Source organism: Hetaerina americana, unplaced genomic scaffold (assembly GCF_022747635.1).
Source record: "Hetaerina americana unplaced genomic scaffold, ioHetAmer1.1.p SCAF_3, whole genome shotgun sequence".
Taxonomy (NCBI): domain Eukaryota; kingdom Metazoa; phylum Arthropoda; class Insecta; order Odonata; family Calopterygidae; genus Hetaerina; species Hetaerina americana.
This window is the reverse complement of record NW_027286874.1, coordinates 38,589,174-38,606,883: the sequence shown is the minus strand read 5'-3', so window position 1 is coordinate 38,606,883 and position 17,710 is coordinate 38,589,174. Positions and strand designations below refer to the sequence as shown.

Here is a 17,710-nt window from a genome sequence, read left to right as displayed (position 1 = left end):
TGCTAAGTCATGAAATTTTTTTCAATTTATTATACGACCATTAGAAGCATCAATGCATAACAGCAAAAAGAAATCCTGCTTTTTGCATTTATCTTCAATATTAGACACATTACCAAATGATAAATCAAAACTACTTGATACACATTGAAAATCAAATTTTGGAGAGTGCACAGGAGTATATAAGAGTTATAATTTTATTGCACTGTACTGTACTGTACTGCACTGAATTGTGCATGATAGAGTTTGGCTTGGCAGTGGGTTCAAAATCAAAGGCAGTTAAGTTGGCACAAGCAATTATTGTCTGAATATCAGTTGGTAAGAGTAGCTGTCTCTCCTGATAAATAATTAAGTTAGTGTTTCAGATTTAGTCAGCAAATGAATATATATATATATATATATATATATATATATATATATATATATATATATATATATATATATATATAAACCATAAACACAGTAATCAACCCGAAGGTCGGTTTAGTAGGTGATGATAGAGATCACCCAGTACTAAGCCCTCTATGGAGTGTGAAATTCACACATCAGGGTAGGGGGGATTATATTTATATATATAATATATATATAATATATTATATATATAATATATATATATTATAATAATATCATGGAACACAGTCTATTAGCCAAGGTTATAGAGCAACCAGCACATCAGGGTAGGGGGGATTATATTTATATATATATATATATACTGATCAACTATTGGTCATTAACTCAAAGGTCAACTATATCAACATAAAATAATATCATGGAACACAGTCTATTAGCCAAGGTTATAGAGCAACCAGCTTCATTAACTACTTTTATAATAGGTACCTACAAACAACATTCATTACAATGGCAGTCATAGACTAGTACCCCCCACACAATCTAATCATTATTCATTTTTTTGTAACACATTGTATTTTCATGATCATGAGAGCTACAAACTGTTTTATGCAATATGCAATGCTAAGAACAACAAACTCTTTTATGAAATGTACAATCGGTCAGAAAAAGGCAACCATTATAGTCATCCTTCATAGTTTTCAAATCATTGGAGATTCTCACAGATCCAATTGAAAAGAGCCATTCTAAAAAGCAGCCAATGGATGAATTTAGGCAGTGAGAATGTGATGCCTATTCTTTCCCTTTCTTCATCCACAGTAACATTAGCAAAACCACTATTGTTAATTGAAAATTGGTCACAAGAATATATTTTTCATTACACATACAGATGCAATTTCGAGTAATAAATATAGCTCCATAAAATAAATACGTAAATATCTAGCTCACCTGGTTAATGAGACTGCCATCTACTCTAACACTATGGCTCAGAATTGGCAGAGCATACAAAGCCATTGAGCCATCACCATCTCCGTTCTGGTAGCTAAGGAAGAGGTCCATGAATTCCATTGAATGATTCATTAGATATCTCAGAGGTATTTCACAGGACAATTTATTAGGTGCTCCAAATCTAAAGAAGTCTTCATTATTTATCACTGCAGCCATAGGACAAAGGCTGAGTTTGGATAAAGGAACTGAACCCAGGTCAATGAATGTGCCATCAGGAGCATATGTTGCAGCTGTTAGGTTTAACCAAGCATTCTGAAAAATGTAAATATAAATTTCAAAATGTTGAATCCATATTTAGCATCAATTAACAATTTACATAACAAACATTAAAGTAGTTTGAATAATAATTATATGAATAAATGACCACAATTAGAGTAGTTTGTGTAAGCCATTATTGAGAGCAGAAAATTACTTTGGAGATTACTAGAATAAATAAACCAATGTAGCAGGATAGGATCCAGGGATAGAAGGAGAGGGTAGGTTTTGATCCTGACTGCCTCTAACAAGAAGTCCAATGAAGTTTGCATTTTTCCCAAACCCTTTGATAGTATGCTGTACTTGTACTGTACTTTGTTCATCTGACAATGACATTAGCTATGGTTTAGTGCATAAATTACATAAAAAACATTCACATGTAATTCTATAGGCCAGAATATCCAAACATCAGGATATTCAGAGAAATGCTGTTTTCTTTATTACATAAACATAGTATTATATTTTCTTGGAAGGTTTACAATGGGGTTATCATTTATATCGCACTTTCTTCCCAATAGTTTTAATATTTTTCCCTAAGAATCAAGAATTGAAGATAAAAGGTGAATACGTTTATATCTTGTGCTGTACAGAAGAATGATATACATTTCCTAATACTTATGGACCAAAGGTATGTGGGAATGACTTCATCCTAGAAATCTTTAACTGATTCCCCGGGAAAATTACTGGATATTGAGTATTTTTTCTTCATCAGGCACAGAAAATAGTTGCTTTTAGCAAAAATTTCAATAATTAATGTTTTGAACAAGAAGTAAGCAATTGAGCTTTAATGTTTTTTAACAATACTTCCTAAAAAAATTCAGAAATACAAGAAAGTAACTTGTATTTTGGCCCAGCGTGGCGGTGGATAAGGCTAGAGCCACCATCTTGGTGTCTAAACGTCCCTACACTCAGTACGCATCCTGCTGTAGTAGTGTGCAGACTGTGGTCCTTCTACCTTGCTCACTGCAAACTGTTAAAATGTGTGTTGAAACTTCTGCCTTTTCATTAGGTTCATATTTAATTTCAAAGCGTAAGTTACTTTCTGGACAGCCCTTGCTGGCAACTCATGGGATTTTCAATTGCAGCACACATTTTCACAATTTGCTGTGAGCAAAGTAGAGGAACCACGGCCTTCACCCCAGGAATCATACTGATTGTAGAGACTTTTAAACACCAAGATGGTGGCTCTAGCCCTACCCACCACCACGATAGGCTGAAACGTAAGTTCTTCCTTGACAGCCCTCATTGATCATAAATGTATATACTTATATTTGATTGATATGTGAAAAAAGGACAGACCCCTTAATTATAGCATTAAGATTTTCCCAAATACAAAATCACAGTGACAAACAGCCGCATGTATATCCTTGAGTAAACTATAAAAATGCAAATGAATGTTTTGAATAAAATTTATAATAACTAATATTTTTATTGAAAGGAATGAAATGATTATGGTTCACCTACAGTTACACAATACCCAGTGAGCTGCTGCAAGGGTATATGGTGGAGAGGTGTTAGTGCATCAGCCATTTATCATAAATGCGCATAAATGAATCAGCATAACCAGCAATGGAGTACCAGAAAAAATACCATTCTCACTGAACTTGACAACTTATCATTTCTCAAGAACGTTTTCTTCTGCAAGGGCATCTGTTGTTAGATGCAAGGGCATCTAACAACCGACCCCCTTGAATCTTAGCGTTGCAATGCCTTAAATAAGCCAGCATAAAATCAAAAATACATTGCTCATATTTCACCACATCTTAAAAATTTGCTCTGATTTTTAAAAATATGTGAAATGCAGAATGCCTCATAAAATGTAAGACATGTAGACAATTTCCTCTGTACTGTTTAGTATATCCTAATAATAGCGAAGGTCCACCAATTTAGAAGTTTAAAGTAATTGTTAATAATTAATCAGTGTACCTGTCATTTCAGCATTATTATTTACTTCCTAAAATACCTAAATGTCTTCATTCAAATAATGTTCTATCCAACTGAAATAAAAAGTCACTGGATTTGTTCCTTTTTATTGTTTATCTTCTTAGCATGTATTTATATATGAAAGAGATTGGTACCTGAGCCTTGCGCCCCATTCCATATTGGGAACTAATTTTTTTCCTTCCAATTACAGAAGGTGCTTCTCCTTCTCCATAAAAAATCCAAGGTAGGCCATCTAGAGATGAAGACATTGGTTGGAAGGGATGACAAGGGCCAGGAGCAATGGTAGAGCGTTGGCTACCAAAAACCTTCCGTCGAATGTCAGAGGCTGTGCTAGTAACTATATGATAGCTATTCATTGCACACATATTTGCTAAGGCTTGACATGCTTTTTCTTCTCCCTTTACCTAAAAAAAAATTTTGTCCGACGATCATTTAGAATTTTATTTTATTGATCTAATATACAAAGGTAATTAAAGACTTACCACACAAAGATATGCTGCAGGTCGAAAGTTTTCCTGAAAATGACGAGATACTTGCGTTCTTCCAGAAGCATATTTAACTGTATAGGATGAAATTTCATCTGGCCACTCGGCAATATCCCTGAGGGGGATACAGAGTATTCTGGATGGGCCATACTGCAGCAATTCATGAGTATCAGTAGGGCAGGTGCAGTTCATACTATCGATCTAAAAAAAGAGGAAATATGATGGCATATGTATACAACCACTTTCAAAAAGTAAGAAAATGTTCCCTCAGAAATGAAATCACACAGATGACTAAATATTCATACTCTGGAACATAATTTCTTTGACACACAAATGCATGGAAATGATTTAATTGTTCATCACATTTTAATTCTAATTCAAGTCTTAAGATTAGAAAGATGTTAATGAATGCTCAAGATATTCATTTTTGCTTTTAGAGGTTTCAAAGGATGCTAATTAGAGTGCTTAGAATTTCACTACTTTAACAGAATACAACAAAGACAATATATCCTTCAAAGAGGTACATAAAAAGTTGATGATACGCTGGCTCCTCCCATATTTCAAAATTCATTATAAGAATTAGAAACCATCAAATTATAATTTCCTCAATTACCATGGTTAGAATGTATATAAATCAACAAAGAAAAATGGATTCCAGCATGATAACTTCCACATTCTATTGTAAATAGGATGAAATGAGTAAGCAAAATAATTTTAGGCATGTATAATCATTAATAAGGTACTTTAAATAACATTTACAGTAATAAGTTAAGAAAGTTTGAGGGCATTTACATTTTCATCATATTCTTCATCAAGCGGCACTTCAAAAGGACACTTTATGCATGACCTTTGGTCAGGAGAAGAAACAGTATACGAGTTGCATTCCACACATTTGGATACTTTCAGCCAATCCCCATTTTCTTCACGGTCCACTGAAAAGAGACAAAATAGAATTAATGTTTCCAGCATTTAGGTAACAATTTGCAGTTGGCAAGCAAATTAGCACCCAGCATTCATTTCATTACCCCAAGAATGTTATAAATACATTCACTTTATATGTTTCTTTATAAAAATGACTGATCATCAACTAATCTTAGTTCTACAATATAAAGACAGTTCATGATATTCTAAGAGAGATTATTTTTTAGGAAATGAATAGTCTATGAATAAACCATAAACACAATAATCAACCCTAAGGGTTGGTTTGGTAGGTGTCGGTAGAGCTCACTGAATACCAAGCCCAACAGCATGTGAAATTTACATATCTGATTTGGGGGGCCAGATCCTTCCCCTATGCTACCTAAGATTTCCCGGGAAGTTCTAGTACCCGAAAAATCACACAGTTCAGGTGAAGCTGAGGATGCCCAGAGAAGCATGCCCGAGAATCTAACCCGGGCTCTGGTCAGTAGTCCAAAACTCTACCCCTAGACTACCATGCCCCATTCTAAGAATATACTCATAACTATTAAAAAATCAAAATTAGATACCTGTAAATTATCTGATTAATTACAGCCTGGGAGGCATCTTCTTTCAGTCAAATTGCTAAAAAAAACTTAATTTAATACCAAAAGTAACAATGAAAGGGAAGAGAAAAAACATTAATAGAATGATTTTAACTTTTATCACGAAAACATACTTTTACCATCCTGTGTTTTGATTAAGATTAAATTATAATGGAAACAGTGAAAATTTATAATTTACTAGCATCTTTTGGGTCAAGAAAAAAGAAAAGGAAAAGTAACTTGGCCCTAGACATAACAACAACTGAGGTAATTTTTCCTGATCAACAAAACACTGCAGCACTGTATTTTGATAATTAAATTTACCAGAGAAATAACTCGTAAGGGAAAGGTGAGATTCCCTCTAGCCTAACTATGAGGTATCAAACATTGCTTAGTAAAGAAAACTATCCTAAGCTATCAGATCAACTATTGCCTTTCATATCTCATTGGATGCTTCAGAAGATGTCATCTGGTCCAGGAATAGACTTGGACTTTTGGATTTAAAGAGAATTCTCAGAGCAATTATCCACTGATGGGCTGTACCAAAGTGCTCGTCATGGATGGGATTTAAACAGAGGTAACATTAACAATGATGAGTAGTTAGATCCATGAGTTGTACCAACCTTTGGGTTAGTAGGTGATAGGGTCAACTAAACATAGGGAGAAAAATGTCTAGTAAATCTAAGGATGCTTCTTTCTGTTGGTACATACAACCATAGCACTGCAGTGAAACCTCCCTAAATGTTCACCTCCTAAATGGGGACACCTCCCAATAAGGTGCAGTTCATATTACCCTGGGGAACATTATGGAACAAAGACCTCTCAATAGAAGACAATAAATAATAAACATAAATGCAGTTCATTTTTCTCACTATCATTTGTCTTATGCCATGCTATTTTTACTCTATGAATGCAAATTTGTATACTATAATGCATGTTTATTCCATAAAACTACTAATGGACAACAGTTCAAAAATTTGCAAATTCATTCACAATAACTGTGAGGAAATTCTGTTCACTCCGTAAATATTTGCCCTTGAGGTTGTCAAACTCACCCATAAACATGAACGCTCCCTTTCATAAAAGTTGATATTTAGAAATTAAAGATAGACCTAATTCAATATGAATAACAAAGTAAAATCTGTATCAGTACATTCAATATAAGGAAAAGTTTTGGGAACGTGCATAAGGCTCTCTTGATAGCAGACAATTTTTATACCTCCCAGGAATTCCAACTACTGACACAATTCATTGCCATTAGGTCAGAATGAAAACATATGCCTGCCTAATCACGCAATGTGATCAAAGGCTTCCAAACCGTAACTTAAGGCTACAAAAGCTTATTATCCACCAATCAGCTTTTCCAGTCTCCATCAAGGATTGAGTTAAACAAAGACAACATTAAGATTAACAAGTAGGTAGATCCATGAGTTTTACCCACCTTTGGGTTAGACTGTGATCTATTTTCGGTTTCTCTTAGATTACAACCAACGCGCATTCCGGGAACTGCGCTGCTGCTTCATCATTCACTTATATTTCATCTGAATTCTAGGTCGTAATTTTATCTGCAAGACCGATTAATTTTAGATAACACCAACAAATAGATATTTTACTGTCAATTAATTTATCGAGTTGAATTTCTCTAGTGCGCTACCGCCCAGTCACGGGTTGGAGTATTTATTACACGAGGACAAATATGAAACTATGTCACGCAACAGCTCGAATGGTATCACGAACGGATGCACGTAGCAATAAAATTGCAGATAAATAGAGATGACCGGGCGGCAATCTTTGAGGCCTTTAGCGGCCGTGCAACTACGTTATTACGTCATCGGAAGCAGCACCTAAGATTGGGACTAACGTGAGGTGGCGGGAGGAGAAAATGATTGCCTACTTAAATGTCCAGACCACTTACTATTCATACGATGCAGCTCCGTCGGGGGACCTTTGAAGATGGCCGCAACTTTGCTCGAACTGCCAATCTTAAATTGAAGTGGGGTGTACCGAAAGAAAATTATTCTGACACGAGAAATTGATTGACTCGATTCGGCAAAATTAACGCGGATCCCCCCGGGGATAATGTTCCGAAACGCGTAAGATTAACTTTTAAACGATTAATGAGGGATCATCTCGATATCAGAAGTTTGCGATGTAAATACAAATTAGCGTCCAAATAAAAATCTGTCAGTTTTTATCTTTCCGACGCATGGTCTTCCGTATTCCCTTCGTTCCTTTTTTTCCGCATGCATAATGAAATTTTTCGGGACAAGGTCTAGACGAAACTTTACGGGTCTATGAGATGTTTCTACAAACCAGAGTTGCTCCTCGTTCAACTGAGCTAATTCAACAAACCTAGTTTGAATGAAAAAATCCAATAAACAGTAGAAAAGAGGCCAAGTTCTCAGTACGAGTAAAAGATTTTCTTAAAAAAAACAAGTATACTTCCACCGAAAATGTTCAGCGTATAGAGATTAGACCAAAAACTGCTAAGTAGCATTTGGCGAAAACTCCAGTTAAAAAAATTATAATGCGAAAAAGTTTAATACAATCTCAATAAAAATTTTACTTTTTTTGAAGTGATTCTTGAATGGTAACCGTGGCTAAAAAATCAATGGTGAATGCTATATGCCGAATATAAACTGATTTTCTTTTGTTATCTGGAACGGTTTTCTTTGTACCATGGTACAAAGCCGTGGACGAGAACACGGCAATTAAATAAAATAGGGGAAAAGCACCATTAAAACTGGAATTAACTCGATACGTCAATGAATTATCCAGGCATCGGTTTTTATTTTCACACGAATAACGAAATTGTGATCCCACGCATTCGCCGGGTGCCGAGTTGATACAATCTTATTTTTACCTTTTAAAGCGACAGTGTTTTTAAGATTTTACGTTTCACAGCTCCTATTCTAACGTCACTTGACAGGTAGTAATAAATTGCTTATTTATCGTATTTTAAACAAGGAGCATGAGGCCATACTTTCAGTCAACCACCACTTCATCAATATTACGACAACGGCAGAGTAGCCAGTCAGAGAAAATTCAAGCCTTCAATAGCAGGAAAGCACGATTCAGTATTTTGGTGAGGAAAGAAACTCCCCTACGGACTTACTGACTAATATGGATACATTACATGCCCAACTTTGCAAGACAATTTCTTAGGTGGAATGGGTGGAAAATCAGGCAATCACGGGCGTATGAACATGTCCCTTAAAAGCGACGATTGCATCTTCCCGCAGCCGCACGTTTGTCATCCACCCTTTCGCATCGACCTTTAAATCTGAAGAGCAGAGGATTTAAATTTCTGACGGCCGAGTCGAGGCCATTCATCATGCTCCCCTCCCCTTCCTCTCAGCCAACAATCCGCAGGACCAGGGAGTCGGCGCCGCGGCGACGGGCAGGAGCCCAAGACCTCCCCTCGGAAGCCCCCACGACACCCGCCGGCACCCTCTCCGCCGCTCTCGCTCCCCCTTCCAACTGGGGGTCGCCGTAAAGCAGGAAGTAGTCTGATTATTAGAACATCCCTACACCATCCCTATCCCATATCTCTCACCCGGTTCCTCGAATGATGACTGCGTCTCGCGACATTTCGGAGCAATTTTCCTTTCGAATTCCTTTCCCCCAACAACCCACCGACGACCGCGATCGTGAAAATTGCCGCACTTCACGTACTGCGGGCCGATATTCCCAGGCACTCGAGATCAAATGCGGACGAGTCACGCTGTCGACGAGGGGCCCTCAAGGAAGCGTCCGTTTTGAATCACGAAACGCAAGGGGTCGGCTTTTTCTCGCGGTGCATGAAATGACTATCGGAAATCGCTCCTATGGGTGAGGTCATACGGTACCATGGACCGTGCATTAGTTAACAAGGAAACATGACCGACACAAGATTCGAGTCCGCAACCCTCGGGTTTAAAAAGTCGTAGATTCACGCTACCAACCACACATCTGTGAATAAGTACCAGCAGATCTTGAGCTCCACGTACGACAGCAACAGACACAATACGTCTGGTAAAATTGATTCTCAGGAACCGTTGAAAATTTCATGATATCAACCTCTCCCATAACACTTTTTGGGGAGCCAAATTTTAAACTGATAGAAAAATGGAAATTTTTAAATGCGACGATTAATGCCATCTTGCAACATTAGTCCATGGAAAACGGTGTACGTTAATTATGGGAATAATATAATTTCAATAAGAGTAGATAAGTACATACAAAATAAATTCAGCAAAATAATCTGCTCCCAAAAAGTTTTTAACACAATCCTATCTTTATCATTTATTTTATCAAATAAACAAAGTAATGTTCAAAGGATTACACAAAGACAGTAAAAGTAACCAAGGAAAAAATGTTGGATATTAATTTGTTTGCATTTCACCAAAAAAATGTCTACTGGATTCCAAACTTAACTAATAGGGTGACAGCCAGATAACTAATTTTGGTGATTAAAAATTCTGATCAAGCAAATTGTAATTACTTTTCCTCTTCATAATTAATAATATCCACAATAACTACTTCACAAAATTATGTCACAAATCAAGCCTGTTATTTAAGGATCAATTAAATGGACAGCTGCATAATATGGAACATTATTTACAAGAGCGATTGAATTAACATCATAGCTCAATTTAAAATGATGCCCATGAATTCACTTTCCTTACACAGTTATAATGGAAATAATTTCCAACAATAGAAGATTGTATTTATCTAAGACAATTCAATACAATAATACCAATTGAGTCTCTTTGTATATATCATATCTAATAATGGCAAAATGACAGCAAGTCGGTTAATTTTAACCACTTACAGATACATTAATAAAATACAAATACCATTAAATACTGACAGATTGCATTACAAAAATGAGCACTAATAACAAATGACTGAAGGTTTAACAATATCATCTCAAATTAGCAACACATACTTTTGCACATTCAACACTAATATGTACCTCAATAAAGCAGAAAAGTTCAAAAAACAAAGCATACAAGTTTCACTTGTGTAAGCTAAGATCATTAGATGTCATATTAATATTACAAATCATAGCCTTATCACACAAAACTAGAATATCCTAACTAGTCTAAAGTCATACAACATAAAATTTGGCTGGGAAACTTGCAAGTCAGTTGTAAGTTGAAGGTCAAAACTGGCAGCAGGGCAGTGGAGTGGATGGTAGAGACAGGGAGGGATGGAGTAAAGTGGGGAGGGATGAGGTTTAGTAGGGAGAAAGGAGTGGAGGGGAAAAACCACATGATCGAGAATGAGCTGTTCAGTGATGCAATGCCACAGGTCATTGTGCCCACACTTTATAGCCTTTACCTTGTGCTTGAAGTGCAGGAGTAGCACCACTCTAACCTTTGCCATTATATGTAACGTGTGTGTGTGCGTGTGTGATGTTCCGCAAGTTCTTACAGTGTTACAACTTTAAGCAAACATTATCCTGAAGGAATTTCGTTCCACATTTATTCTTTTCACAAAAGTTCCTTTTCAAGGTAAGAAAGACATAATCATTATCGAGTTCAATCTTCTGAAGCATGGAATTACTTCCAGATTTATTTCTACCATTTACTGGCAATATGAAAATAATGATAGGCATTGAAAGTGGATAGGGGAGTTAGAAAATATTTGAAAATTTACAATTGTTGAGAATATGGAGGAATAGAATCAGAATTTTGATGGCATGGCTATGAATATAAAATAGACACAAAAAAAGAAGGCAAGAGGCATTTTTGTAACATTAAAGTGTTTTCAAAGCCCATAATGATGCATAACAGATTTCAAAGTACACACCAAGTATATCAGCACAAAATATAGACCACCTACAAAAAATAAAATTCATGGACCACAGCAGAGATTAGAAAATAAATTACCAGTGAGCGCTGAGATCTCGGAAGTTTTTTATTGATTTCTCTTCCCTTAGATAGCCACAAAACCTAGGCTTAAAGAGATTAACAAATTATAGTATACTCCTGGAATGGTTGCACCTAAGTGTATTCCCATTAGCTGTTTGGTTTTCCTATGTCATGTGAAAGATTAGAATTTTAATAATTAGTGCTACCTCCAGTGTAAAAAAATACACATACTTATAGCAGGTATATTGAAGAAGAAATAAAAATGCCATGCTTATATTTAACTTCATATGAAACCCATGAGTTACACTAGAAGTTTAAAAGATTTTTCTCACACAACGCTTTTCCACTTTCCTTAAGCATGGCTTTGAAACTAAATATTTATCACAGCTATTTTGCACACCAGCATTGTTAACCAATAACAGAAGATAGAATACTTACAGAGAGAAGTGAAACAAATCAAACAAAATCTTTTAATATAAAGCAATCAAATACAACTTTTGTATATGCTTTAGTTACTTCTTCATGGTGACTAGATTTTTCTCATGAAATTTCCAGTTTACTTTTTAAAACCACCCTAAATGTTCTGTTAAAAATACCATGCGAGTTCTTTTAATCTCCCAATACTATTACTATTTTGCATGCATAAAGGCTCTTATTGGTACAGGATTGAAAATCCTGTTTCTAGAGTCAGAGTTCAATTAAATACTCAGCTATTTTATCTGCTACTATATACAGGGAGGATATAAAAGATTTTATGTTAACTAATACCTCAGCAACTATCAGGAATATTTTAATTAAGTGAATTATCTCCTGTAGTACTTATTTACAGTAAAAGACTTCAATTATTCCACAATCTCTCATGAATAAAAGATTGCATTTATTGACCACGGCTATGCCAAAGGAACATAATAGTGCATTTGGGTATCAACCAACTAATGCAAAATAACAGATACTTTTTAGGTGAAATTTAAATCAATTTGTAACTCTACTTGAAAGAATAAGATCACATGACAAAACAGGAATAAATCTTTGCCAGCATAAGGAATATGTTAATATCCTCCCATTAATAATAATACTATCCTTTTGTAACCCACCAAAGCAAGTCTTCAACTAGCGTTCCTCCTAATAGAATATGTAGGGTACACAAATCCAATAGTTTGTTAACTTCTCACAGGTTTAGAAGGACATTCTCACTGTGATTTAAATTTTACCCAAAACTTTAATGTCCCAGTGTGAATATAAATGCTCTGGCCACCAGACCACAATATCATTTAAGAGCCAGGGAAACTAAGAAGGTAAAAAAAACCGGAAAACTTCCAGAAGACTAATTTGGATTATTTCACAGACTAAAAAAAAGTCGAGGTATTTCATTTAAGATATTCTACATATTTAGAGGTAGGTTTTGGATGGTTCCTAATAACTATTAACCTTAAAGTATTGCGATAACTGCCTTTTATTTAACCAAAATTATTTCTTTCTTCATTTTTTCATAACTTCTGCCTGCCTTCATGCTGTCTAGAAAACCTATCCTCTTCCTTACTCTACCCCACTGAACCAGCTTTGTACCTTCTTTAACAGCCTTCAAATTTCATCACCTTTCAATATTTCTTCCATTCACTTTCCCAGCAACTTCAGGTATTAAATAACTTTAGGTGGCATCAATCAACATACAAAGACACCATCTTACACAATGAAGAAAAAACCAATCAATTCTACATGGGACTCCAGTTAGCCTCAATTTCTTTTCACACTAATGTGGGGAGTTCATTTATCATATCTTTCGCCGTCATGGGAATTCATATCACTCGTATTCAAATTATTTATGCTAAAAATTCGGTAAACATATACAAATCAAATCTCACAGTACCACGCCAAATTTACAAATAATTGCGAAGGCAAAAACATGTTTTTATGGATGACATAACTCCAACACCAATTATTTAATCCGAACCAAATGCATACATGTAATATAAAAAATAACAATAAGTACATGTAATTCTGAAAATACTGGTTTCCAAGGTGTGTGATTGAAGGATAGTAGGATTTACTTCACCCATACTATGAAATACAAAAGAAAATGGAACTTAAGATCATAATTTTTTAAAAGGTTTGTAACCTCTTGGCGTGAAGCGACGACTCCCAAAAGAAATGTACACCATTGGAATTGATTGTGAAAAAAAAGGCAAAAACATGCTTTACTAATTTATGACTTTATTTATTTACCTTGAATTTCGCCAACCTCGCAGTAGTCACAGGTTGCTTCCACTGAGGAATTGTCACTACATGGAAGGCACTTTTTCCGGTCAGTAGAGGGTCTGTGATTTGATGGACAAAGGCGACACTTGGGGAATTCATCCGAATCAGAAACTAAAATAGCGTTTTCCTCACACGTACAAGAATGTCCTGCACATGAAAGTTCGGTTATTTTCAATTCTGATAATAGATAACAGAAAAATCAATATAATGTTTGCCTCACCATTTGCATCGGGTCGTAAATAAGCATCCTGATCACAATGGACACATTGTAACTTGATTATACTAAAATATTCTTGTTCACTACATTGACTTGGAACGACGAATTCAACAATTTCGCCTGAAAAGCAAACTGCAAAGGGAAAAAGGGAAGTAATAAACAAAAATGACACATAACGCAATGGTCTTCTCATGATTTCAAACGAATAAACTGCTATATCGCATTGGTCGATCTTTCGATTCATGGTGAAATATATCGATAGCTTCGATTGACCGAATTATTTAGCCGCGTTCTATAAATGAGGATGAGGTTCTTCATTTATACATATTATGCGACCAAGTGCCCTGATTCATAACCCCCAGGAGATTCCGGTTTAAATCACATTTCCTCGATAGATCAGGTGTTCAAGTCCCAGTCAAGGATATATTGTTACACTTGCGATCCCCTCGATTCCGCCTTCCCCACCTCTCCTGTATTTGTCTTTTATATGTGTTCCTATCCCTTTTCCTTATATCTATATCCATGTGAATTAATATATAGTATATTAATGAATGCCACAGGAATATAATTAACCTATGAAGGTCGAAAAAAGTAATGTTTAGGGATATTGGTGGAAGGAAAAAATATGTGCAATCATATTAAACTCGAGTATTCGAAGGTACCTACACCTACCGGAGTAGGAGAAGTTCCTTTCCCAGTGCCGGTTATGGTTTCCCAGGAAGATCTACATCTGGAAAAATCACGCTTGGGGTAAGGTGTTAAGAAAGCCTTGCTCGGGAAACGAGCCCGTGCTCTCCGGTCAGTTTTCCAACGCTCTACCCCTGGATTATCGCGACCCGCAATTGTATCGGGAAATTTTAAAATTTAATGAAAATTTCAGTATAAGAAGTCTCCAGATATGCACCATAGCTTTCCCATTATATATTATTCAAATGATCTCCCTATCGGAGGTTGCTGAGCTATTCCTCATGGTTTTACATGTTGATGCATGGACTCAGAGTATTCCGAATTAAAAGTTTAAGTTTCAAAGTTTTGGAAAGCACGAGTTTAAAAACTGATGGATTCCTTAACAGCATTCACCTTGAAGAAGTTGCTCAATAATTTACTTTTGAAGTTAGAGAAAAATATTGCGAGAAGACAATGAAAAAATTACATTTTTAAGGATTAAGCAAATGTAATAGTAGTTGTTATCAGGGGAGACGATGAGCAGCTAAGGTCGATTGCGCCATTGGAGATAGGTGGGAGCAATTTGGAAGAAGTAGGAATTCAGGGATCAGTGAAAGGGTGGAAAGAAATCCGGCGTTGGCATCAGCCTATTTCAAACGAAAGACGCCAATGAGTCCACAGTTCAACGTCCCTTCCGACGGATGGTGTATTCCGCTTGAAGTGCTCACCACACAGTACCCCAAGTATGGGTCGGTGTACCACTGAAAAATGCTAAAAATTACCATTGGTCCTACCCGTTCACAATAACAAATTGAAACTTCGAAGTTAAATCTTTTTGAAAGAAATACATTCTTATATTTATTTTTGATCATGAGATAGTGATCATTCCTTACCATGAAATCATTTTGATTACGTGAATATCTGATTATGTAACAATTCTGATATTGCGAGAAAAAACTAAGAGGGACTTTTAAATGATCTCATTCGCAACAATAATTTTTGTGTAGTTATCGTGACCACTTATTTCGTAGTAAAATCAAAGAAAACAAGTTGCATGGAACACAATTGCTAGCTTTACAGACTTTTTCCAAGCCCTTTTCCGTAATCGTATTTTTCCTGCGGCGGTTAGGATGCTCGCCCCTTGCTGAGGAATCAGTACGATCTCCCAGGACGGTCGGCCAATGCCACATTCTGCGCGTAGGGAAGGGAGCGTGGCGGGATGGAAGGGGAGATCAGGTGTCAAGGGTCGCATCACTGGATTTTTATTATTACTCTATTTATTTGTGTGAGGAGAGCGACCTTTCACTCGACTACGTCCTTCTGGGTAGGGAAGTGGCGATAAAAAGAGAAAATGGGCGCTGTTGACGGGTGATAACCCCTTGGGGGTCGATATTGAAGAGTGCTCGATGGATAGTGCCGAGGCGCGCAGTTCACAGCAGGAAGAAAATATATTCATGCCATCAACGTCATTGATCTGGGAATTTAAATGGGATTTTCATTTGAATAAATGTAATAGGCGTTGATTATGACGCGCACCTTTGTCCTTAAGTAACTCATTGCTATTGTCGTGAATATGTATGACGACGATGTATCAACAAAATCTGTTAATCCCTGTTTCCTTCTTTATTTCTTTCTTAGCTATTAAGCTAAATATTAATAGTCAACTATTTGTTCATAATATTTTTTAAATTTTTTCAATCTACTTGCATTAGAAGGTTCGCAAAAAATTAAGATGAGATATACCTATATCTAGAACACATTTGTTTTTAAATAGTGAATTAAATTCACGTTTGTTAATATCCGAACATTAAAACATTTCATCGTAAAAGTGCTCTCACGACTGGAAGTAAAGTTTTAACCCCCGAAAGGCGCATTGGGTCTATAGAGTCATAGGATACTGCGCATGCAGCTATTTGCAAAAAATTCTTTCTTCGGCGATGCAAAACTCTGTTTATTTTTTTCCACAAAAGCGATTGGGCATATGTTCATGCGCTTAGCGCCTGAGTTCGAAAAACTTGAAATGCTGAGTCGGTATATCGTAAAAGTATTTTATACACACCTTAGGCACTAGATAAAAGTTTTCCATATTTTCATCCTGATCTGAAATAGGAGACCCAGCTCTTTGTATAAGTAATCTTCAATCAGCTTTCATGCGATCTGTCACAAGGCCCAAAGATTATGAAGGAATGACATACATTATCTCGGTTCGATAAGCTACAAACAAATTCATAAAGCTATTTTTTAGCTAAATGTTAAAAAATGTAGCACAATTTTCTTTTGTTATTCTACTCCGTTTCATGATGTCTCGTTGAATCTAGTCGTTAGTTAATGTGAACTTTAACTCAGGTTGATGGCTATCGATAAAACCGACTATACAAACAAAGAATATTGCTCGTTTGTGAATGTGAACATCATAACCTTATTAACACATTCTGCCAGCTGTTGGGCAGTTTAGCAGTCAGTTTTGAACCTAACCAGTGGTCATAAAATTGAGTTTTGGTCTTCACTGGGGGTTAAAGTTAACCTTAGTTTAATGAGGCGTTATAAGACATGGCTTACATGTATTCTTCAGAGAAATTTGAATGAACTCTTTGCGAAACTTGTTATATTTGTCATCTTTTATAACAGTCATTGACAAGGGATACATATCCTCTTTGATTTGAGACTATCCTTAACCAAATGGGTAATGGCACTCCAACAAAATGATAAACTAGAAAAAATTAAAGAGCACAAGGAGTATATTTTTTACAAAACTTCCGTACATACGTGTATTAATGTGGTCACCCAAACTCTGGAGCAAAATCCGAAAGAAGCTTGCGTGGAGCTCCCAGGCCATTCTGGAACCATTGCCATTTAAAAAATTAATAAATTTATGTTATTCAAAAAAAATGTTGGTAAATCTTATGGAAGTTCATGTGTCAGGTTACAGATTAATACTTGTTCACGACGCTCAAAAGATTCTTTTTTCTTCAGGGGAGTAGGCAGGCTACCCAATTTATTTTAGTGTGCAGGGTTTTCTTTATGAATTTGCAGTTAATTGAATAGATTTTTAATTTTTACACAAAATCAATTCGATAAATATGTATGTGTGTAAAATATTTCTGTAATGTCCAACGAAATATGAATAATGTGGCGATACAACTCTTTTCCTTACAATAATGTGACACACTAAAC

The 17,710-nt window shown here is 35.9% G+C and overlaps 1 protein-coding gene across 1 annotated transcript in view; it reads right to left on the bottom strand.

The window, feature by feature from the left end:
* LOC139689998 (meckelin) overlaps window positions 1-17,372 on the bottom strand; it is a 34,283-nt gene extending 16,911 nt beyond the window's left edge. Inside the window, exons 1-7 of the mRNA XM_071587163.1 lie at window positions 17,303-17,372; window positions 13,874-14,002; window positions 13,621-13,800; window positions 4,830-4,969; window positions 4,035-4,238; window positions 3,687-3,956; window positions 1,294-1,605 (exon numbers count right to left, since the gene is read on the bottom strand). Coding sequence (XP_071443264.1) covers window positions 1,294-1,605; window positions 3,687-3,956; window positions 4,035-4,238; window positions 4,830-4,969; window positions 13,621-13,800; window positions 13,874-14,002; window positions 17,303-17,372 — 1,305 coding nt within the window. The remainder of the gene's footprint in view (window positions 1-1,293; window positions 1,606-3,686; window positions 3,957-4,034; window positions 4,239-4,829; window positions 4,970-13,620; window positions 13,801-13,873; window positions 14,003-17,302) is intronic.
* Window positions 17,373-17,710: the final 338 nt, after the last annotated feature.